Source organism: Dreissena polymorpha, chromosome 10 (genome assembly GCF_020536995.1).
Source record: "Dreissena polymorpha isolate Duluth1 chromosome 10, UMN_Dpol_1.0, whole genome shotgun sequence".
Taxonomy (NCBI): domain Eukaryota; kingdom Metazoa; phylum Mollusca; class Bivalvia; order Myida; family Dreissenidae; genus Dreissena; species Dreissena polymorpha.
In genome coordinates, this window is record NC_068364.1 from 66,068,970 (window position 1) to 66,094,838 (window position 25,869).

The window sequence follows — 25,869 nt, forward strand, 5'->3', positions numbered from 1 at the left end:
ATATTTCTTAAGCACATACATAACTAAGTAGAACGGTGTAGATAATAGTATAGTTACTTTTTTCCAGCCTAAAGCAGGACCAATGATCAAGCCGCTTTTAAGCGCCAAAATAGTTAATAAGTACGAGGAAATGATGAAAAAGAGAAAGAATCAAACAATGTATAATTCAAACATGTCTCGAGAAGAAGTAGCTGCCGAAATCGCGTTATCTCTCGAGTCAGACAAAACTCTGTTGAGTAAGAATACTGAAGCAATCGGGACGGTTCCTGCTAAAACTGAAAATGTTAATAAGAAGACAAGTAGCATAAAACCATTTGAACGAGAAGCTGAAAAATCAGTTGCCGTTAGGACGGTTGATGTTGATAAAGAATCTGTTACGGCATTGGACTCAAAATTAAACAAGATGTTGGTACAGAAGCCCTAAATGCAAAAGCAGAAAGATTAGTTTCTTCAAAACAGGCTGTGAGCGAACAGTCAAACGATTCAGTTACCCAACCACTTTCAAATGTGCTTCTCAGGACACCAACTGAGGGAGAAATTAATAAAAAGATCGCATTAGGAGCTGCTAATCAAACAGAAGCAGTTTCAGCGACGAAGGGAGTAACTGATACACAAGTTGAAGGAGTGTATAATGAGAAAAAAAATGCTAATATATTGACAGAACAGTCAGTAAAGTCCGTCACAGAACAAGCAAGAGAAATGAGTTTACAACAGCCAGTCAAGTTAGAGACGAATGAAGTTGTAAAACAGCCAGGAGAATCAGTAACTAATAGCGTTACAGCATCGTCGACAGAAGTTGTTTCAAAACAACCAAAGGGGGTATTGAGTAACATTAGAAGTTTTGAACGGTCAGAAGATGCCGCTGGTACTAAAGAAACAAATGAGCAGAGTAGTGCTAATATATTTACTGATAAGTCAGAAAGGTCCACAACAGAACAAGCGAAAAAAATGAGTTCACAACAAGCGGTCAAGTTAGAGACGAATGCAGTTGTAAAACAGCCAGGAGAATCAGTAACTGATGGCGTTCCCTCATCGTCGAAAAAAGTTGTTTCAGAACAACTGAAGGAGGAATTGACTAACATTAAAGGTTTTGAACGGTTAGAAGATGCCGCTGGTGCTAAGGAAACAAATGTTAAGGAAACAAATGTTAAGGAAAAGTCGAGTGAGCAGAGTAATGCTAATTTCGGTACTGATAAGTCAGAAAATTCCGTAACAGAAAACGCGAAAGAAATGAGTTTACAACAAGCGGTCAAGTTAGAAATGAATGAAGTTGTAAAACATCAAGGAGAATTAGTAACTGATGGCGTTAATGAATTGTCGACAGAAGTTGTTTCAGAACAACCAAAAGAGGTATTGAGTAACATTAAAGGTTTTGAACGGTCAGAAGACGCCGCTGGTGCTAAGGAAACAAATGTTAAGGAAAAGTCGAGTGAGCAGAGTAATGCTAATATAGTTACTGATAAGTCAGAAAGGTCCGTAACAGAACAAGCGAAAGAAATGAGTTCACAACAAGCGGTCAAGTTAGAGACGAATGAAGTTGTAAAACAGCCAGGAGAATCAGTAACTGATGGCGTTACCTCATCGTCGACAGAAGTTGATTCAGAACAACCAAAGGAGGTATTAAGGAACATTAAAGGTTTTGAACGGTCTGAAGATGCCCCTGTTGCTAAGAAAAAAAACGTTGAGGAAATGTCGAGTGAGCAGAGTAATGCTAATATAGTTACTGATAAGACAGAAAGGTCCGTCACAAAACAAGGGAAAGAAATGAGTTCACAACAAGCGGTCAATGTAGAGACAAATAAAGATATAACACAGCTAGGAGAATCAGTAACGGATGGCGTTACCGCATCGGCGACAGCAGTAGTTGCAGAACCGCCGAAAGAAGAGGATGACATCACAAATCATGTTGACCAGACAAATGAACGGACCTTAGTCACACAACAGGCGGTGAAAATTTCTGAACAGTCGGCCGAGTTAGGGACAAACAAAATTGTTAATCAGACAGGCGAATCAGTAACCGATGGCGTTGCGGCAATGTCGCCAAAAGTTGTTTCAGAGCAATCAAAAGACATTATTGAACATTTGGATGAAACGTTATCAGAATTTACGGCACGTTTGGCCAAACAGCAACAAATGTCTCGCAAAGAATTGTCGAAAAAAGGTGTATCAGAACAGCAAACAAAGATAGCGAGTAAGGGTAAAGGTTTTGAACAGTCCGGAGATTCCGCTATTGCTAAAGAAACAAACGTTAAAGGAGAGTCGACAGGGCAGAATAATGCTAATACATTGACAGAACAGTCGGATAGGTCTGTCACAGAACAAGCAAGAGAAATGAGTTCACAACAACCGGTCAAGGTAGAGACGAATGAAGCAGTTAAACAGACAGGAGAATCAGTCACGGATGGCGTTACGTCAGAAGTTGCAGAATCGCCGAAAGAGGTAGATAACAATAACATATGTGTTGAACAGCCAGAAGAATCCGTTTTAACCAATGTGACACCAGTAACAGGAGAATCGACTGAGCAGAAGAATGCTGACATAGTGTCTAAACAGCCAGAAACATTAGTCACAAAACCGTCGAATGAAATGACTCCAGAACAGTCGGTCGTGTTACAGACAAACTCAGTTGATAAACAGACAGGAAAACCAATAACTGATGGCATTACGGCATCGTCGGTGGCAGTAGTTGCAGAACCGCCGAAAGAGGAATATGCTATAACAAAGGAGACATCAGTAACTGGAGAGTCGACTGAGCAAAAGAATGCTGATATAGTGCCTAAACAGCCAAATACATTAGTAATAGAACATGCGAGAGAAATGATTTCAGAACAGTCAGTCGTGTTAAAGACGAATGAATGTGTAAGACAGACAGCATCGTTGACAGCAGCAGTTGCAGAACTGCCGAATGAGATAGATAATAGTAAAACATTTGTAGACCGAACAGATGAATCAGCTATGACCAATGTGACACGCGTTAATGGCGAGTCGAGTAATCAGATGAATGCTAATTTGATATCTGAACAGCCAGATACATTATTCACAGAACAGGTGAGAGAACTAATTTCAGAACAATCGGCCGTGTTAAATACGAATAAAGTTGTGACACAGACAGGAGAATCAATCAATGTGCAATCGTCAGAAATTGCTCCCGGCCAGCTAGGAAAAGGTAATATAATTCAACAGTCAAACGAATCAATGAAGACACATAAGACTGAAAACACAGATCAACTGTTCGAGTCAAAAATATTAGATGCGGAAAAAGTAACTGTTGAGAAGCATACAACAACAATTAGGTGAATCGATTAAAGAACAAACCACTGAATCTATCACTAGAAAGTCGGTCGAGGCAACACAAATAAACGAGGTGATTGTTGAACAACAACTGGAATTAGTTACGGAATCGACGAATGAGTCGGTAAACAAACAATCAACTGCGGTAAAAGATGAGTCAGTTAATAAGAAGCTAGAACAGGCATCAGATACTAGAATCAATTTATTTGATAAAGAATTAAAGGAAACAGGTGTTGACAAAACAATTGTTGAAGAGCCGACAAACGCCATCGTTCAAAAAGAAGTAAATTTAGCCGTCGAGCGATGCACAGAAAATGTGACGGATAAGCCACTGGCCCCAATTGTGGATGAAACAGAAAGCTTCGATATTACTCATGAAGAGCCTCGATTAAATCAGTCCACTTTGAAAGTAGAAAGCAGTTCACACGGAAACATGTTGTCGAAAGACAATGTCGATGGCTCCATGTTCTCGAGACTATCGGATGTTCAAGAACATACAAAAACATCGCTTGCAAATCCTGAAACCTATAAAGGAAGTCAGTGAAACTTCGTCGGCCGAGAAGACAAGTAAAACGGAAACTCAAACCGCGCCGCGTGAACATATTTCGGTAGAAGAATCGACTATTGAAGACACTAATAGTATCAAGAGCAGCCAAAAACTCGAACAAAATGAAATCAATATCAAAGAAAGTCTCCAGACCGAACATGTCGTGTCTGCTGGAAATGTTAAAATGGAAAGTTCCGCCACAGTTTCTGAAACTGAAACAAGTTTGACCGTCTCTGCGTTGGAACACAATCGTGAAACGCTTTCTGTAGCTACTGAACAAAGTGTTTCAAGACAAATCGTTCAAGTGATTGAAAGTGAAAGCTCTAACAAGTCATTTGCATCTATTACCGAATCAACTCTATTTGAAAGTAATACATCTAGTTTGGAAACCACTATGACAAAGACAATACAGAACACTACAGCTTCCAGTATAGAAGACGGCGTAGCCTCTGTCAGCGTCTACGTGCGTGATGGAAGGAGCATGGAGGAAATATCTTCAATCAACATTGCGATGGAAAGCGAAGCTATGTTCAAAGCTTATCTTCAAAGCCAGATTAAAACGTTCATTTCTCAAAAGGACACGTTGATCACCCACGAAACTGCGGATGTTGGAGTGATGGAATATGTGAGTTTAGAAGGGGCGGGCAACGTAGTACAGAACGCAAATGTCACGAAGACGGCTAAAGTAACTGAATCGCGAGAAACAGTTCGCGAATTCGAAATCAACGATGATGAGTTAGAGGAGATGAAGAAGGAAATTCTTGAAGATATACAAGTTCCATCAGCGGACTGTGGGAAATATCTTCTCGGTTCGCACGAAGAAAAGGTATATGACATGTCGGTACCCTGAGTGAAAATCCTTCCAGCGTGTGTAAATGGGTGAGCATTTGTAATCTCCTTGAACAATATGTTCAAACTGTTTGACCAGACCAAGGAATGAACCACTGTCGGTTTCCTCTTTTTCCGCCGAATCTTCCAAGAATGTGTCATTATCAAATACATTTCTCCAAAAAATATATTGATGAGTTTGCATGTTTTTGTTTAGGTTTTGAACCTTATGTATGTTTATTTTAATTTCAATCAGTTCAGCTGAATTTGGAACGTTTTACTTTTCAGTTTTACGAATGGATGACACAGAGCGCATGCAAAGTTCGTTCACAAGCATGTACATATTTTCCCTTGTTTTGACGATGCATATTTATTACACTCAATTCTGTTTATATCCTTAATATATATTTGTTATACATAAGTGACCAAACGCTTGTACAAAAGACTTAAATGCAAGTTTCAGTATATTTATTTTTCAAAAATTTAAATATTGCTCTAGAAGATATTTTCGAGCAGAAAATCTGTCATTATTTAGGATTACTAGAATTCTTAAATATGATGTGTTTTTAGAAATATGTTTCAATGTATAGCTTTGCAGTAATTGTAATTCATAAAATATAATATGTGTCTTGTTCTGTGAAAAATGGGAAAACTGCATGTGCGTAAAGTGTCGTCCCAGATTAGCCTGTGCACTCCACATATGCTAATCAGGGACGACACTTTCCGTTTTATGGTATTTTTTGTTAAAAGGAAAGCCGAAAATCTTGTTTAGGCGGAAAGTGTTGTCCCTGATTGGCCTGTGCGGACTGCACATGCTAATCTGGGACGACACTTTACGCACATGCATTATGCCCAGTTTTCTCAGAACCCGACTTATATAATTTTATACGATTGTACAGGTAAGTAGTTCCCCAGTATTTTCATATTATTCGCGCATCTGCCGTATGATAACAAGTACGAGTTAACTCTTTCGTTTTAATGTTTAACACATTATTATAGTCATTCAGTATGAGCGTCTGTTAAAACAGCGCATTAAATGTATTGCAGCCAAACGAAGAAGAAATCGCAGGGCAGGTGAAATATATGGACGATGCCTTGATGTTTTGCTAGTGGGTGTAAGTTAATGATTTGTGTTCGATTCGAAATTTAACTAAGTCCGACAAAAAAGATATAATTATTACGTGAGAAAACGTTTCTCACTTTTATTTCAATTGCTAGTTGTCCGCTTCTTTAAGCGCCATTTAAGTCATGAGTCAGGAATAAATATGTGGACGTACGTACGTTTTGCTACCCGATATCCTGATATGTCAATTTTTAGTATAAAAGCACGATAAGCTTACATATATTTACTTGACCAGTACTACTTAATGTAAAAATAGAAAATAGTACTATCTGTATTTTTGCATATGAATAGTTTGTGCCTACTTCTAAATTGCTGCTTCATTCTTTAATAATCGACATGAATGAATGAGGGATTAATATTGTTGCATTATGACAACCACATTCTATTTTATAAATTAACACTGACAAATCACAATTTGTTTGATGTTTTGTTGGTAAAATGTCGAAGAGTTGGATTGTTCTGTCTTCAAATGATTAGCTGGTAGAATGAACACCGAACCAACACCAAGTTATCTGGTACGATCAACACCAAACCAACACCAAGTTATCTGGTACGATCAACACCAAACCAACACCAAGTTATCTGGTACGATCAACACCAAACCAACACCATGTTACACGTTAGTGTCAACACAAGACCAAAATCGTATTAGCAGTTTGAAATACGTGCATTGGAGATGAGGCATGGGAGCACTTTGTGGAAATATTCATACATAGAGCCTGACTATCTAAGGCGGAAGGACATTGCTTTGAATAACGTGTAGTTAGTTATCATATATAACGTATACTGTAAGGTACACTGAAATACTCTTGTGGATAGAATTTGTGTAAATAACGACCTAAATTGAATAAAGGGTATATGGTTATAATATATTAAATTAAGCACAAATGCTTTGTCATATGTGTAGATGTCAATAATATACAACATTAACGGACAAAATGCTTTAATTTCGTGTAGATTATTATGATATATTTTCTGGAAAGGAAAACACTTTGAACTAATTTATATGATCTGTTCAAGTAAAATATAGTGTGATCCAATAGTATGTAAGTCATCAAGCATTCGTGTATAAAATGTGTATATAATTAAATTGTAAATGTATTTTAATCAAATAAAGTACTCGTGTGTATTACATGTAACGTTGTCCCTAGTTAGTAAACCTTACACATATATGTACATTTGTATAAGTAGTTTGCACAATGGTTTTATCATGAACACGTATCAACTACATTTTATTATTGCACAAATAATTATTTTCTTGTCTTCAATCCACACAGAGCTCAATCAGAAGTCTATTTTAATCTATTTTCTTCAAAAGAAATTGAATCTTTTATTTCGCGGTATATAACTAAGGTGTCATATTCCCATAATTTCCGTTAAAGATCGTCAGCATATTGGTTGCGGGAATATAAATGAAGTGCATCCATGTTTGGACACAATTTTTGTTATACAATATGTACTATTCACGAGCACAATGAACGATATTATGACGTAATTATGTCACATGATCACTAAATATATCAATCTGTGTTTTTCATTGCCTGTATGTCAGATAATAACACACACATATATATAGGACCTATATTTCACAAAGTTACGTTTAGTATTTGATCTTTATAGAGATACATTCAGGTACTTTATAACATGAATGTATGTTTTATATATATGCATGTTTTGTTAAATTACTGTAATAGTCAAAGTTATATTTACACTCAATAATAATTATTATAATCTGGTTGGTAAATTATACTACATCTATCTATCTATCGTAGTTTGTTGAGCTTTGTATACAGTATTGTTACGCGATGCTAAGTTTATTTTTTGCTTTTACTTATATGTTAATATTTTTTACAAGAAAATATTAGTTTAGTTTTTGAAGTTATCATTTATGTATACACACAATTATTGATCGTTACCCATTTAACCATCATTCTAGCGAAACTGTAAAAGTTGTTTGAAGTAAGTATATACTTTGTACAAAAATATCTTGCCTTAGTGTTATCCTATGTTTACATGATAAGTAACTCCGTGTGTTATAGTTTTATATTCAAAAGTGTTGGTAGCATTTATTTTTTACTTGAAATAATAAGAGCGTGTATACTGTATTAAGTGTTTGAAGTGGCTGGCGTTTTATGTTTTGTTTCGTTTAGAACCTTATTAAACCGTATATCTAAAATTGTGTCTGTTGTATATTTTGTCGATATTACTTACATCTAATCGAGAAAGTGCATAGTTTGTATACCCATCCCTTCCCCTGACTGAACTTACTTCCGGTTCGGGGGAAACACATGACAGTATGTCCGTACGAAAGCAACGCTTCTTGTAGTTAGCAGAAAACGACAAACAAGATTGTATATGGAACATATGTTGTTAGTACGACATGTGGATTACTATGTTATTCGTGCAAAATACAATTACATTCGACGATGTATGAACATTTTTCTGAAGTGCTATTATACCAGCAACGTTTTCGATGAAAATACGGAGTCAACAATTGATTTCGATTGTGTTTGGTAAAATATTATTGAATATGAGCGTAACGTTAAACGATGCTGCATATATCTATAATGTTATAATGGTAGCAAATAAGTACAATACTAAGTTTGTAATATGAAAAGTATTAAACGCATGAGACATTACCTGAAAAAACTGTTATTTAAACACGCTGGTCATTTATTGAAAGAAAGCGACCAGTTGCAGGACACCCGATACGACTCGAGTTAGTCTGTTCAACAGGCCTTAGGTTAACGGAGTTAGCCTGTACGGACAGGCAATGGTATTACCATCATACCATTTGGTATGGGGTTAGCCTGTAGATAACCTGGATAAAAGATCTATAAATAAATAGGTTATTTATAGATGACGAAGGAAAAGGGATTAGGTCACGGTATCTCGATCTCTCAATTATTATTGAAAATAATGAAGAAAAACGCCCTTTTAGGTCTTGAACTTAATAAATATGTGAAATATGGAATGCAAATATTAATTTTATTCAAGAAATTTAGAACATTTTAAGATTGAATATAATAAATGCTAAAGTGAATCTATCTTGTTACCGCGTGGTTTATTTGAAATACCTGTGAAATGTACAATAGATTCATAATATTGAAAAACACTATGCATTTGTTGATACATGTAGTTAAATTATATTTAAGTATGCAATAGCAAAAATAATAACAAACAAAAAGTATGAACGTAATTTTATTTAATTATTTTTTTAATTATTTACCCATCTATTTATCTAATTATTAATTAATTCATTCATTTATACTTCCATCCGTCCGTCAGTTCGTCCATCCGTTTGTTTGTTCGTTTGTGACGTTCGTGCGTTTGTTTATTGTTTGTTGGTTGGTTGGTTCGTTCTTTGGTTCGTTCCTCGGATCGTTCGTTTGTTTGTTCGTTTGTTTGTTCTTTTGTTATTTCGTTCTTTTTTGATTTTGGTCTTTGGTTAATTTTTTTTTTTCGTTTGTTCGTTCGTTCGTTCGTTCATTCGATCATTCATTCGTTCGTTCGTTCATGCATTTATTCATTCATTTATGTATTTATGTTTGTTTGTTTGTTCATGAGTTCGTTCGTTTGTTCATCCATCCATCCATCCATCCATCCATCCATCCATCCATCCTTCCATCCTTCTTCCTTCCTTCCTTCCTTCCTTCCTTCCTTCCTTCCTTCCTTCCTTCCTTCCTTCCTTCCTTCCTCAACCCTTCCGTCCTCCCACCTCCCCTCCTCCCGCCCTCCCTCCCCTCCCTCGCCTTCCCTCCTCCTTCCATCCTCCCTCCCTCCCTCCTCCCTCCCTCCCTCCTCCCTCCCTCCCTCCATTCCTTCCTGTCTCCTCCTCCCTCCCTCCCTCCCTCTCGTCGCTCCCTCTCTCCCGTCCTCCGTCCCATGCCCTCCAGTCCCTCCTCCGTCCTCCATCTCCTCCGTCCCTCCCTCCGTCCCTCCCTCCGGCCCTCCCTCCTTCCGTCACCTCCCTCCTTCCCTACCTCCGTTCCTCTCTCCCGTCTGCCCTCACGCCGTTCCTCCTCCGTTCCTCCCATCCGTCCCTCCCTCCCACTTCACGACCTCCCTCCCTCCATTCCTTACTTCCTCCTCCTCCCTCCCTTCCGCTCCCCTCCCGCCCTCCACCTCCTTCCCTCCCTCCCTCCCTCCCTCCCATCCCTCCTCCCTCCCTCCCTCCCTCCCTCCCTCCCATCCATCCAGCCAGCCAGCCAGCCAGCCATGCCAGCCATTTATTCATTCATTCATTTTTTGATGTATTTAATAATTTATTTACTTATTTTGTGTTCAACCTTTTAGCTTTTTTTAGTAAATTAAATGTATTAATTTTCTTTTTAAATATATTGTTGTAACAAACATACAAAATAAAATTATGTAAAACGTTCTAAATTGAAATAGTGTAAATTATTAAAATTAAATAGAAATAACATCGGTGAAGTTCCGTGGGTGCTTTTCACAGTATAATACAAGTTTAAACTCTCACATACCAGGAAAAAAATTTAATGCACGTTATTAAATAACTTAATAATTTGGGCGCAAAGTTGGTTTCTATCACAGCACATACCACATTTGAAATAAACATTCGCTTGCAAGACATTTAATTGGACAAAGATGCAATTATAGTGCTTTATAAAATACGATTTTAAGCCTCAACTTATCTGTTGACTTTTAAGTAAGATATCATCTGCCTCCATAGGATGTTTATTAGTTGTTTTATTATTTACTTAATTGTATGTGTCGTCCTCAGTTGTCTCCAGGTGTCTAGAAAATCACTTCTTTGATGTCATCTATACTCTTCAATTAACTAGTCAACGGCGCTATTTTCAGACGATTTTTTATTTCAAAATTGGATTCCATATTATTTTGGCCATGCTTTCTAAACATACATGTTTCAACAATAAAACAGCGGAAGTCTACACTGTGTATTAGCAACCTGCTGTGGTGATCCCTTTCTTATCTATTTGTGCGTAAAGTTATCTGATATAGATCAGACATCGGCCGGCTATTAGTCTGACTTAAATTGGTTGTGATCCCTAAATCTTATCCATTTGAGCGTCAAGTTCATTCATATAGATCAGACATCGACCGGCTCCGTTATATAGTAGTCTGACTTAAATTTTCTGTCGTAAAGTACAGGTTAGATTGTAACGCAAGTAGTCATACATGTGTGATTAGAATGTGTGGAAAGACAACTGCGTCTAAATGAAATACTTAAATACCATATAGTTCAATTTTTGAGAACAGACGTATGCTACATACATAATATGCCATATGACTGATATGAGGACGCATAGAACAGTGCTTAATGTACTTCAAGTTATATGTGCGCACACAAGTGTTTAGTTTGATTACTTCCAATATGGTTATCTTTCCCGGCAAATACTATAATTAAGTGTATAAAAGTGCACGGGAAATATGATATGCCCTTTTTAATGATTTATAAATTATATCAGCAGGACTTCAAACTGTCATACGTAAATATACAATACACTACATAAAACATTTGATGTGTTTGATATGCGACTTAAAACTTAAAAAATCAGTAATTTAAATATAACGTTTTATTTCAACCTTAATTTTCACGATCGGGATATGTACCGAGCATCGTTAAAAAAGGATACATCTTGCTACCATTTTCGTTGTTTCATAAAAAAAACACATGTTAAAGAGTCAATTGCTTTAGTAAATTAACACCTATAGTTTTTATGTAATTTCGTACTAAATCTTCAAACTAAAGACAGTCACACTTCAGATAATCAATATACTTTTAATATAAATTTAAACGAAGAAAGAGTCAAATAAATAACCTGTGGCATTTGTTTTCGCAGTCTCGTTGTTATTGTTAAGCAATATAAATTACAGTTATCACCATTATTAAAAGGGGCTTTATCGCATTAAGGGTCCAATAAACAGGACAATGTTGCATGACACACCGACATCAATCACCCTGTCGGCATGATATGTCATAAATGACCCAAGGCATTTTTGTAACTTCATTCAACATGCATTTTGTTTTAACGTGGCAGCATTAACATAATATACATTTAATGTAATACAATACAAATAATACAAAATATATAAAGAAATGATATAAAAAATAAAAAATAAAAAAATGATGATAATGATGACGATGATAATGATGATGATGTTGTTGTTATTGTTGTTATTGATGATGATGATGATGATGATGATGATGATGATGATGATTACGAACGCAGAAAAGCTCGAACGCACAAACGAACGAACGAACAAACAAATTGACGGACGCATGAACGAACGAACAAAATAACAAACGAGCGCACGAACGACCGACCGACAGGCCGACCCGCTCGCTCGCTCGCTACTGACTGACTGAGTGACTGAGTGACTGACTGAGTGACTGAGTGACTGAGTGACTGACTGACTGACTGACTGACTGACTGACTGACTGACTGACTGACTGACTGACTGACTGACTGACTGACTGACTGACTGAAAGAAATTACGAACGAACGAACGAACCAATAAACCAATGTACAAGCCCGTGTACGCACAAACGGAATGAATAGATAAATAGATAGATAAATAAATAAATAGATGAATGAAGAAAGAAAGAAAGAAATACATGAACGAATGAATAAACGCATGAATGAACGCATAAACGAACGCATGAATGAATGAAAAAATAAATAAAATAAATAAATTCATAAAAAATACATTAATACATAAATAAATACACGATTGAATGAAACCCTGTTCTATTTACAATAATTGGATTATTATTTTTGGTATTTTATACTTAAATATAATCAAACTATAAACAAATCCCTAGTGCTTTCAAAATTATTAATCTATTCACTGTCAGTGTGCAATATATTTAATCTTAAAATGTTCTAAATTCATTGATTAAAAAATAAATTTATAACCAATATTTCCATTCTTTATTGGTTTAAGACCTAAAAAGGCGTTTTCTTCATTATTTTCAATAAATAATCGAGAGATCGAGATACCGTGACCTAATCCCTTTTCCTTCGTAATCTATAAATAAACTATTTATTTATAGATCTTTTATCCATGTTATCTACAGGCTAACCCCATACCAAATGTTATGATTGTAATACCATTGCCTGTCCGTACAGGCTAACTCCGTTAACCTAAGGCCTGTTGAACAGACTAACTCGAGTCGTATCGGGTGTGCAGGAACTATAAAGGTTAACGCAACGCGATTGGGTTAGGTCACTACAATATTGTCGCACTGTCGTCATCGTTTTTTCGCATTGTCGCCATCGTACTATCGCGTTCTCGCATTGTCGCCATCGTACTATCGCGTTCTCGCATTGTCGCCATCGTTCTATCGCGTTCTCGCATTGTCGCCATCGTACTATGGCGTTCTCGGATTGTCGCTATCGTACGATCGCGTTCTCGCATTCTCGCCCTCTGGATTTTAATGTGTAATCACGATGGTCCTAACGGTATTCCATACCCCTCAGTGGAACGGTGAACGCAAAGCATTGGGGTTTTCATAGTTTCAGAACTTCATACAAGCACTCACACGCCCAGAATGAACCACACACAAAACTTATTGGTAAATAGTTGTCACTACCATCAGCATTGCTATTCAAATCCAAAAGTAAAACAACTACATGTATACGAAAGTATAAAGAAACAATAAGAAAAAAACTCCTCAAATAAAACGTTATCATACGTGGACATACATACAACTGAATTTCTGAATTAGTTAATGTCAACAAATGCATTAGAACTTTAAATTTCTGGCACGGAAACGTCGGATATAATTTAAAATACAGATCAGTTTAGATTACCGGAATAAACCCCCTTCGGAAGAAACCCCCTTCGCTAAAAACGGCAGGGCGGAAGAAACCCCCTTTCATAGTTTGCATACGCGGAAGAAACCCCCTCGCTAGTTTTGCATAGGCGGAACAAACCCCCTTCGAGTTTTCAGACAGGCGGAATAAACCCCCTTCGTGTTTTCAGACAGGCGGAATAAACCCCCTTCCTAAGTGTTAAGTCTTTCCCGCAGAGGTAGTAAAACTCGAACGATTCCCCAATACATCCGTTTCAACCCGACTCTATTACTGCATTCTTGCTACTTTTCAAGTTTATATTCATTTCCCGACCGATAATCCCGTTTATAAAATTTTTAAAGCACTTTCTGGTAAATATTAACGATAAAAGCTCTCAATATTTTCTTTAACACAAACCTTGCCATTTTTTCTCATGTATCGGCTTAAGTGACTATTTATAGACTTGATGAAATATTCCCTCCGAACATGCATCAATGCCCTGACTAGTTGTGTGCTTGTTACAACGCTTAATACACCAACGCTTTATACGCTGCATAATTTTCGCGCCCTTTTTATTGAGAAAAAGAGTCAACACAAAATAGAATTAACACTGCAAAAATATTTCAACGTTGCGGTAACATTTACATTCGGAAGTGTGTTTCGTATTAAAAACACGTTAACACCAACTTACGGGATTGTGTTTCGGATTTACAATAAAGAAGTGTACCGGCCGTTTGTTCACAAGCTGTTAATGAAGTTGTTAATGATACACACTAAATATTCAATCTGTGAAACTCAAACATCGTTATCGTGATAATTGAATGAAGGTGCGAAAATCTGAATAAAGCAGTGTACCGGCCATTTGTTCACAAGCTGTGAAGAATTAATCAAAATGGTAATAAAACGAATAATTGAAAATGGGGGTAAAATTATTATTGAAGGATAAAATAGACAAGAATAGAATGAAATATATTAACATTTATTTACAAAGAGCAAGCAAGCATATACTAGAAAACATTAAACAAATTGTTATTGCAAAAAAAAGGACACGCATTTAATGATAAAACAGGCATATATTTACATTTATTTACAAAGATCTCAAACAAGCATATATTAAAAAGCAACAAACAATTTGTTGTTGAAAAAAGACACGCATTTATTAACGATAAACAGGCATATATTTACATTTATTTACAAAGATCAAAGCATTCCCTAAAATCACTCAATTATAGCCGAATGCTATAGCCGATGGCCTTCAGGAACTCACGGATGGTCTTCTCACCAGTGCTGTATTGTTGACACAAAGTCAACAGCGTTATTTGATGAGCCGTCCTGATTTTCCTTTTCTGTTTGGATGACTGCTGGCCTCTCGCATGTCGCATTACATCAGCCTCCACCATCGCCGCATCGCCTTCTATACACTTGATGGCTGTAATAGAAAAGAACATAAACATGATAAATAATTTTTTTTGAGACATATACGAGAGAAAAAAATAATTTAACATATTAATGTAAACCTATCAAATTATGAGCGATTTATGCTTTATGTAAATATATGAAATGTCGATAATGAAAATCAAATATGTACATATTTCGTACCTGTCCAGATTGACGGGTTTTTGTGGCCAACCAACTTGCCGAAACCGTTGTTCCACCCTTCACATACGTTGTTCGTCCTCTCACGACCGGCCATCGTACTGTCGTGTACATTCCACACTGCAGGCTGGAATCTCGGCGCTGTCCTCCGGAACTTCATTCGGTTGTCAGACATCACCATTCTGAAAATAAAAGCAAATGTTATTTGTAACAAATCAAAGGTTTATATAAACACGGTGTTTAGAAGATAATTAGTAGAATATATTGATTTGCATTTCTTTTCATTTTCATTTCTGTCATATAAACAATATTAAAATATGGTCAAACCTGTAAGTTCCATTTACGTAAGTCGAGTCGAAGTACTCGACCAAACTCTCAAGCCCGTCTGGGATGGACTCCTGTAGCACCCGCATCCCCTCCTTGACGTCAGCCACGGGAAGGAATGCCAGTCCGTCAAGCATGCCGCAGAAGTGTCTGACGATGCTGTCTTCTCTGTACAGACGTTGAAGCCCCTCACTCTGGATCCGGCGCCAGGTCGACTGTGTGAGGTGGTAGAAGCAGCCCTGAACAATATTAAAGATATATGATAATTTACCGATATTCCTTTAAAGTTTAAATATTTAAAAACATGTTCAACTGTCATACCTGACGAGTGGGTGCCATCGAGGAACCAGGTGTCGGCATTGTCTAGGAGGCGAAGACCATCCTCTGAGGCAAATATTAGAATGCGCGCTGCAGACTCGTTGTCAAAGATAAGGGTCTTTCGATACTCCTCGGGCAACGGAATTGGGATGTCTGACGCACTCTTGGGCTCTGCTGGGGTGTCCTCTCGCTTCCTCTTCCGAGCCGTCCTTTTCAAGGTCTCAAGCGTTCCAGCAGCCACCCGTATCTGAAATGCAAGTACGAAACAATTCGATTGTGCATTATACCATTGAAAATGATTTATTATAATTATTAAAATGATTATTATTATTATTATTACTATTATTATTTTTTTTATTTTATTATTATACATATTAAATATATATGCATATCTAATATATATATGAATATTAGATAACAACGCTTACCTCGGCTGGTTGCTGAGCCAATTTGTCAACGACAATTTGACCGGTGGTTCCACGACTTCCTGACAAACCGGACCAAATCTCTTCTCTGACCTTCAGTGCACTGACCTTGAACATGTCGGCGGCATGGGTGTGCTCTGTCACTGACTTCACTACGGTGAGCTGAAACATAAATCATACATATCGATGAAACAGGTCAATCGTTTTACTTATAATATCAAGTACGTACTCATTTGTCCGAGCCTTTTTAAAAATGTTAATATGACTAATATAGCGATACTCGAATTGGAATTTTATGCAAAATGAATATTATATAAAACAATCGCAATACATGGGTTTTGTAGAAAAAGACTCATTTATTTTTGAGTATAAGTACATGGTATAATATTACTTACCTCTAGATCAGTGGTAGCAATAGCACGGCATTTCTGTGAACCCCGTTGGTCACACTCCCAACGCTGGCTAACCGCTGACTTTGCTTTTTTCGTGTAGCAGTACCCCTTGTAACACAACTTCTGCCCACCCTTGTTGTTCTTGATGATCTCCATTATTGATATATTCGAGATACCAACGATGTGTATATATATACATACCAATTAATCGAGCAAATGTAATTAAAAAAAAACTGTACATAACTTCACACGAGCCGCAAAGGCGCCGATCATGACACAACTTCTCATCATTATCTACAATAGCCGGTACATTAAAGGACCTTTAATATAATTAAATGCAGGTGCGAATATCTATTTCCAAACTGTTATGTGCTGAGTAAAGAGGTGTACCGGCCGTATGTTCACAAGTTGTTAATGATGAGATGCTCGTGTGAATTTGTCTTGCACGCGTTTCCGTGAGATTATACCATTTTATATGCGTTAACTTGTACTAGATTGATAAAAATAACAAACACACAAAAATAGCGCCCAGAGCCGATAGTGACGAAGATATTTCGTACATATTTTCCTATAATAACCGAAGCATTCGTCTTTAAAAAAAATTGAATCATGCAAAAAAACGTGCTTCCCGAGAACTTTCTGAAAATGAAAGTGAATTTCTGTAAACAATTACCGTGCGTTTAAATGTAACTAAATCGTCTGGAAGGGGGTTTGTTCCGCTATGGAAGGGGGTTTATTCCGCCTGTCTGAAAACTCGAAGGGGGTTTGTTCCGCCTATGCAAAACTAGCGAGGGGGTTTCTTCCGCGTATGCAAACTATGAAAGGGGGTTTCTTCCGCCCTGCCGTTTTTAGCGAAGGGGGTTTCTTCCGGAGGGGGTTTCTTCCGTACACCAGGAAAACCACGTGTACATAGGAGCCGCGCTGTGGGAACATGGGGCTTAATGCATGTGTTCAAAAGTATCTCTCCAGATTAGCCTGTGCAATCCGAACAGGCTTATCATGGATCGACATTTAGACTGCAATCCGAACAGGCTTATCATGGATTTACATTTTTCGCTTAGACTGGGTTTTCGTTTTGAAGAGACTTCTTTTACACACAAAAAGCGGAAAGTGTCGTCCCTAATGCAATACTAATGGGCCTGTGCGAACTTCAAAAGCTTATCTGGGACGACGCTTTCCGCATGTTTGATTTAAGCCCCCTTTTCCCAGAGCGAGACTCAAATGTTTTCCTAAATGAGCAAACACAGAGTGAAGTCTCCCAAGCGTATCGGAGTTATTCATCAATGACTTCATTATTGCAAAAGTTTTGGCCTTATTGATATTGGTGTTATTAACCGTCGGATAACTCTTATTTATGAACGTAAATCATACAGGGAAAGAATATCCAATAATTCAATATGCTCTTATTTGTTCAATAACGTTGTGCCAACTTCATCTTTGCTGAGTGTTTGGTGTATGGCTTTTGTTATGGAAAGCTTACATATACTGTACATTAACTTGATCTTATTTGCTCTAAAGCTTAAATTTACCGCATTTCGTCACGATTCGTTGAACCAAGCAACCAATATACAAATACAAGTTTGTATAACTAACCTTTGGTTGTTTGATGCAATTTTGTAGGTGTGAGTTCGCTCGTCGAGTCCCTTTATCGATATAAAGCTATAAAATCAATAACTTACTAAGTTATCGTTTTAAATGGCTTCTTAAATGCCTCTTTATTATGAAAAAACCACTAAAACATCCCCGGGACCGAGAGAAATTCCGGTTTAGAGAGGATTCCGGTTTAGAGGGGACATTGAATATTTTACTTTCAGAAGGTCAATTACATAGTGTAATTTGGGGAAAAACACTTTCATTAACTAACATTCACTAACATTCATTCATACTTCATCGCATTATAACAATACATGTCACTTAATCTGTTGTTTCGAAAGCACAACATAAATCAAACAGTGCACCCTGATAAACAAACAATGATATATGTATGCATTTGTTAGTTTAATTTAGTTCCTTTTTACACTGAAAAACATGTCAAGAACGACCTGTGTTTTCAAACATCTACCACGCATAATAGTCTTCTCCACCTTGTTTATCATAGCCTGAATGGCTTCCTACATCAAAAACAAAACACACTAAAGAACTCTTTGTTTGCTATCAGTAATTATAATCAGTATTAACACCTCTATTAATCGATATGTACATCATCTTTAAATTGTTTTGCGATATTTACAGTTTGCAAATTTTTCGACCAACTTTATCAATTTCACGCGTCTTTAATCCGCTATTCACAACTTGTTGACACTGGGTCTGAGGTGCGATAAACCAACCCTGAGCGGTTTAGAGAGGTACAATTACGTATGGAATAACCTAAATTTGATCCAAAGCATGACAGGTATTCGGAATTGAGGGGTTTCCGGTCTTGAGGAGATATTTTACGCATGGTTTTATAGGAAAAAAATTGGGACAATTTGTCCGGTTTAGAGAGGATTCAGGTATAGAGAGGATCCGGTTTAGAGGGTTTCTACTGTAATTTGATAAGAAAAGTGTTTAAACGACTTTCCAAACGTTTCTCTTCTGTCCCAAACATTCTTTCTGTCATTAAACTACATACCACTATTTTATATCAACCAATGTGAATTCCTCGTAGAGAAATTCCTAAATAAACAGAGTGTTGTGCAAGTAAGCACCATTTTAGTACTTAAATTACAAGCAAATTCGTTGAATTTATTTTAAATTGTGTATATGGATGGGCGCATAACTTAAATAAACAAACGGCAATAACTCTTATTTAAGAAATTGTAGGGTTAGGGTTCTTGTGCATGGCACTGCTCCTCATCTATACGTCGACGAAGTTTAATTTTGAAATCGTGTGAAGTATCTGAGGTATAGCCCTGCAAAGTTACATTATACATCCTCAACAGCAATGAGCAATAACTATTATTTAAGAAAGTGTAGGTTTATGGTTATTGTGTATGGCAGTTCTCCTCGTTGTTATCTCTATTTACCCATCAAGTTGAAGTTGAAATCTTGTATCATATCTGAGATATAGCCATGAAAATAACATTATATAAAAACAACGCAGCACAAGAACTATTATGTAGGAAAATGTAGGGTTAAGATTCTTGTGCATGGTATTCCTCCTTGTTTGTTGTAGGGGGCCAACTGTGCTTCAAGCTGAACCTTATCTGATAATTATCGAGATATTTACGGGGCCGTCCGGTCAGCGGTTGGTACATGTACTAGCTTCGAACATATGCGCATGTGAGCAAGGTTGGTGGTCACCATAAAGAACTTGTGGGGTTTCGTTCAGGTACTCAGGCTTTCTCACGCGCCACAAGACCACGCTAAAATTGAATGCTCTCATTAGAAAAAGAACTTTATGCGATAAAATAAGATATTCCCAACTTTCGTAATTAGGTCAAGTGCTTGGATTCACCCCTAGTCCTCACAAAATTAAGCCTTGGGCGGGGAAGGACCATTAAAACTTCAAAATACACAAACAGCTGTAAGCATATACGGTTCACTTGGAGATGGGAGAACTAAACGGCAGGGAATTGGGGGAGCTATGCGATTAGGGGTTCGCAATTGACATCAAGGAGATATATATAGCGCGTTTACAACAAACCTCTTTAGGAAATCGTAGCTGAATATTGGAGGCACTAAAGGCAAACATGTTTGCAGTTCACATCCAGTTTATCATTATTGCGCATTCATTAAACTGCTTTGGGAATCCCTGTAGCGAGGGAGGGAGGGAATAATGAGATCATAATAACCGTTTACATAATTGTTTACATGACATTACCTACAAGAAAACTGTAACCAGGTGAGCGACCAATAAGCGAATATGGCGCGCAAATATGCGGATAAATAGGGCGATGGATTAATAGATGAATATATCGATGCTACAAATAATAAAGAGTTCCGTGCATATATCGGCTTCTTAAACCACCATCCGATTGTGGCATAAAATAGCTATTGATAATAATCACATTAAAGTACTTAACCTGCGTGTAGCCAATGCTCAAACGATTCGCACAATACAAATACTCTCATCCTGTAGTTAAGTTTTTGTTGTTGTAACCTTGTTTGTTGAAGTTTATAAATTTTCATATTTTTAATTCACTCCTTTCATTTTTAATTTTAAAATAAATTTTATTTTAAACAACCCTTCATTTTCTTGTTCAAACTGGAACCAGTGTTTTGTAGCTGAAGTTGTATGACAACAGAACAAATAACAGATCGATACGTTCGATTTATTTGTACAAAATCAATAATTGAATTCTTCCGTATACAGCGCCTCAGAAGTTAACTGCGCTATATGTACACTGTTCTTGGCCTTGAAGATACATACATGTAGTAGAGTGTGCTTATTCAAATTTACTTAAACAGTCGTGTGGGGAATACAATTATTACGAAATTGAAAATTTACGGATTTTAATTCAGTATTCTAGCCTAAGCGATTGTTAAAATGAAAGTTCTTTCGTTTCTAGGATGGATACAGTAGATGATGATAAAAATTGTGTTTTAAGATTTAATGTAAATGATACAGCCATAACGAGTAATTTAACGTTGAGATATTGTTAAAGACAGTCTTTTAAAAGCGGAAGCAAAGAAACCCCGATCGGTAGTTTAACAAATAAAGGTATGTCAATAAATAAATAAATATTTTAGTTTCGTTTTATAACAATATAAAAGTGACATGTATTGTGCCAATATTGCCTTCACTGTATTGAATATTTTTGTATGCACATGCTACGTTAATAACCCATCTTTAAAGCACTTTGATTATTAGCTCCTTTATGGTATTTATCATTCGTGCATTCAAAGAATTTATGTTAAAATTCTTCGTAAGTTGCTCATGTGTTCTACTGTATTTAATTTGATGTTTTCAAAAAATGATAGTGTTTTAAATGGACTTGTTAAGAAGATTGCTCTTGATAAAAGCAAAAGTTTATTGTCTGAACTTGTCAATGTACCAACTATAAATTGGCCGTGCTCTGTCCAAAAATGGTTTAATGCAAGTGCGTAGAGTGTCGTCCAAGATTAGCCTGTGCAGTCCGCACAGGCTAATCAGGGACGACACTTTCCACTTTTCTGATAACTTTCGTTTAAAGAAAGTCTCTTCTTAGCAAAAATCTAGTTTAGGCGGAATGTGCCGTCCCTGCTCTGTGCGGACTGCACAGGCAAGTCTGGAATGACACTTTACGCACATGCATGCAATCCCCTTTTCACAGAGCGCGTTTCATATTGAAAATTGATAGCTCTCTCGATTGTACGCAAAGGTCTATACAACATACCGGGCGATCAATAAAAAATATCTATGTGTCTTGTATCAACTTTGTATACTAATGCGTTAGTAATTCGATTTTAATACTTGTCAGTTAGCAGAGTGCGTTTAATATCAACAATACTTAAGTTTCGCGCCTTTTAAAATACGTGTACGTGAATATCAGAGATGACACGTTTTCATTGTTTGTTCATCAATGTATGTGACTGTTTAATTTTCTATAATCGCAGTTAAACACCAACGCCTAAAATAAAAGGTAAAACTTATAAACACTGTTCTGAAAGTTAGTAATGAAGAAGATTTTTTTACGACAGACGTATAGTCGCTGAACGTGTGGTTTACGCACAGACATACCATTTTAGTATTCATGCGGAGCAATACATTACAGATTGCGTTTTTTAGCATAGGTGCTTGCACCTATGCTTAAGGTATATACCACATTTTGAAAATCCACATCGGTCGGTTACCCTTTATGAAGCCTTACCTGATCAAAAATCAGACGAAATATCTATTTAATTTAGCATATGGTAATTCTTACAATTTTTTGGGGGGAAACGTTTTTCTAACGTTTTCTTCCAAGAATATTGCTGACACCGTTTTTAGTGAATTTTTCTAAGACCGTTTTATGTCAAAAAATCTTCTTATAACCTAAAACAAATTTCGTTCGTAAAACAATTCTGTTCTTGTTGATAGTGACCTCACACCTAATTTATATGGGATCCCAATTTCTATTTCCTTCGTTTACTGTTCTGTGAGAGGTCAAATGTTTACATAACTGAATTAATAAGGCCCTGGTTAAAGTATATGTAACATTTCATCGGTTAATTATAAATAGAAATTAAAACATATTCTCAGCAGGAAGTGGGGCATAAAGCACTTTTATTCTTTGAAAATGTGTAAAAAATGGCGGAGTACGATGAATGTTTTCTGATTTATGACATGGATTCTGACGTGCCTTTCTATGGATTTGATGAAGTAGAGTTTAAAAGTAAGAGATGTGTTAATTGAAGTTAAAATGATTTACTTTGAGCCAGAAATTTACGTTACGAGTAGAGTTAACGGTTTAAATGTGGCATCGGATTTAATGGATTCGCGTGAATTCTGGACGAGTGCTGTGTCTGTAAAATATTAAATGGAAAGCTGTAAATGTATCAAGTCGGAAAAGAAAACGGATGGTTGCATAATGGTATGCGTGAAATAATGTAATTCTACGTATTTATTTTCATAGTTATGTCATTTTGTAACCATTCACATTCGTCACTATTTGGAATTCCCGTTTCTAAAAATAGAGCATTTTGTTAACAAGGGGGGCGACTCGTGATGTCAGCAATCGTTAAGGCTACAATATACTAAATAATCGAGTCATGAAGGGCTGTACTTTCTAAACAAATCATCATATTTTCCTCGAAGGCATGTTGTACACTTTGTTCTGGTTTTATCGTTTGGAGATATTGATAGGGGAAGCATAGGTGTTCACTACTTAATCCCTGAAATAGGATAAAGTTGGAGATTAAAGTAAAAAATGGCACTGCAAAAGGTTACAATCCACTAGAAAACGGCCGAAAAAGGCGCAAAAACAGTCGATTTTGATTTGAGTCGAATTTGTTTTTGGTTTGAACATGACAAATCTTTTTTATTGCTTAAATCGATTCAGCTAAGAATGCCCGTCAAGAAAAGGTATGGTTATGGGGGTCTCTATGTGCAAAATGTTGTATTTATTTTCGCTCAAAGTTGTCGCTTTTACATCGAAACATATAAGGAAACTATTTAGTATATTTTGACCTAAACATTTACTTCAGCAGCATCTTTCCTGTATCTTGCAACTATGCTTTCAGCGCCATCGGCGCTCTCGTTTTTATTTCCAAGGTTTCACTGTTTGTGTTCGTTGTACTCGTTCATGTGTATACTTAAATTCTGATCAAAGTTGTCGAACACTATTGAGATCAGCTAAATTAAATTACGTTTCACTTAAGTGAGCATTGAGTTGTCATTAAGGATATTTCATTATTAGATTGGTTAGATATTGTAAAATCATATACAATGTGTACTTAAATGGAAAATACTAAGCCGTGAGTGAATGATTTAACAGTTATTAACTTCTTTACACATATAAGTAACTTAATCAATGCTGCTCCAATTAAAAAAAACTAACACAAACAAATCATCATCATCATCATCATAATCATCATCATCATCATCATCATCATCATCATCATCATCATCATCATCATCATTATCATTATCATCATCATCATCATCATCATCATCATCATCATCATGATCCTCCTCCTCCTCCTCCTCCTCCTCCTCATCATCATCATCATCATCATCACCATCATCGTCGTCAGCAGCAGCATCAGCAGCATCATCAGCAGCAGCAGCAGCAGAAGCAGCATCATCATCATCATCATCATAAGAAAACACACAACAACAACGACAACAAAAACCCTGTCCCGTTCTTATTTTCATCATCATCATCATTATCATCATCATCATCATCATCATCATCATCATTATCATCATCATCAACACCACACTACTACATTATCTCAATTGTCTTCGTCATCAAGATTGCTTCGTCATAATCATCTTCACCATCATGAAACTCTTTTCGTGATGTCACAATTATCGGCATATGATACACGATATGATTATTAGAGTATTAATCGCATGTTGCAAAGCAATAATTCTGTAAATAGACATGGGTACGCCTTTTATTTACATGTGAACGCGAAGTAGTATTGACACTTTTGATTACAATTTTGATAACCTGGTGATGAATACGATAATAATAATTATGGTGGTGATTTGGTTGGTGTTCACTCACACGCGAAAGGTTTTAAAGAGCGAATATGTGTTAACCCTAACATACTGTACTAAAGTGCCCCCACCCCACCCCGGCCCCGTTGGCACATTTGCGAATAAATATAGTGCATTCAGCTCTTTGTTAACAAAGTTTAAACGATTGTATATAGACTAGAGTAAATGATAACAGATGAAATCACAATTACTTCGTTTTTGTCCCACTATACCGGTAATAGTTTGTAATTGATATTGAAACTTTTATAAACAGCGGAAATCGACACGTACACCGGACATCGGATATGTATTCATAATAAGCAAACCCGGACGTTAATTAATGTTGTTCATTACTTCATTTGTAATTGATATTGAAACTTTTATTAACAGCGGAAATCGACACATACGCCGGACATCGGATATGTATTCATAATAAGCAAACCCGGACGTTAATGAATGTTGTTCATTACTTCATTCTAAGAAGCGGGTGTGACTGACATGTATATAATAGTGAAGCGCATACACTGAATATAAAACAGGATAAGAAACATTATTTTTCAGATAAACTGGAACAGTATAAAAACAATTCTAAATCTCTCTGGGACACACTTAAGAAGTTAGGTCTTCCCACTAAAAAAGGGAACTCTTCATCAAGTAGCATAGGGCTTCAGATTGATGGGCAAATTTCCTTTGACAAATTTACAGTAGCTGAAAAATTTAACTCATTTTATACAACAGTTGCTTTTATACTTGTTGAGAAACTTCCAAAAAGTTTTAATAAATATGGCAAGAATTTTGTAAGTAATTACTACGCTACTAAAGGTGTTGTGCCAAACAGTTTTTCATTTTCCATTGTGTCTGAAAATACAATTTTAAAGCATACACATAAATTAAGTGCTAATAAGGCCTCAGGTTTGGATGGCATTCCTGCTAGATTTGTTAGGGATAGTGCTTCTTTCATATCTTGTCCCCTTGCTCATATTGTTAACTTGTCAATCATACAGGGTTCTGTTCCTGATGACCTCAAGTCAGCGAGAGTTATTCCCCTCTATAAGAAAAGTGTTAAGACTGAGGTTGAAAACTACAGACCGGTTTCGATCTTAAGTATCATTTCAAAGATCCCTGAAAGAGTAATTTATGACCAAGTTGAAGGTTACT

The 25,869-nt window shown here is 36.6% G+C and overlaps 4 protein-coding genes across 4 annotated transcripts in view; 3 read left to right on the top strand and 1 right to left on the bottom strand.

Annotated features, from left to right (window-relative positions):
• Window positions 1-7,959, top strand: part of LOC127848620 (titin-like) — a 94,775-nt gene extending 86,816 nt beyond the window's left edge. Inside the window, exons 71-72 of the mRNA XM_052381182.1 lie at window positions 5,714-5,781; window positions 6,259-7,959. Of these exons, the coding sequence (XP_052237142.1) occupies window positions 5,714-5,776 (63 nt within the window). The 3' untranslated portion in view covers window positions 5,777-5,781; window positions 6,259-7,959. The remainder of the gene's footprint in view (window positions 1-5,713; window positions 5,782-6,258) is intronic.
• Window positions 1,077-3,314, top strand: LOC127848628 (uncharacterized). The gene has a single exon (XM_052381204.1). It carries the CDS (start codon window positions 1,231-1,233, stop codon window positions 3,295-3,297), a length of 2,067 nt encoding a protein of 688 aa, XP_052237164.1. The 5' UTR covers window positions 1,077-1,230; the 3' UTR covers window positions 3,298-3,314.
• A 6,608-nt stretch (window positions 7,960-14,567) lies between the features above and the next one.
• Window positions 14,568-17,511, bottom strand: LOC127849188 (uncharacterized). Its single transcript, XM_052381908.1, has 6 exons — window positions 16,629-17,511; window positions 16,237-16,395; window positions 15,804-16,055; window positions 15,494-15,729; window positions 15,170-15,348; window positions 14,568-14,999 (listed from the first exon to the last, which is right to left on the bottom strand). The coding sequence occupies exons 1-6, from the start codon at window positions 16,779-16,781 to the stop codon at window positions 14,797-14,799; spliced, it is 1,182 nt and encodes a 393-aa protein (XP_052237868.1). The 5' UTR covers window positions 16,782-17,511; the 3' UTR covers window positions 14,568-14,796.
• A 3,417-nt stretch (window positions 17,512-20,928) lies between these two features.
• Window positions 20,929-25,869, top strand: part of LOC127847921 (uncharacterized) — a 29,425-nt gene continuing 24,484 nt past the window's right edge. The window contains exon 1 of the mRNA XM_052380152.1: window positions 20,929-21,267. The gene's annotated coding sequence lies outside the window, so the exon portion shown is untranslated. The remainder of the gene's footprint in view (window positions 21,268-25,869) is intronic.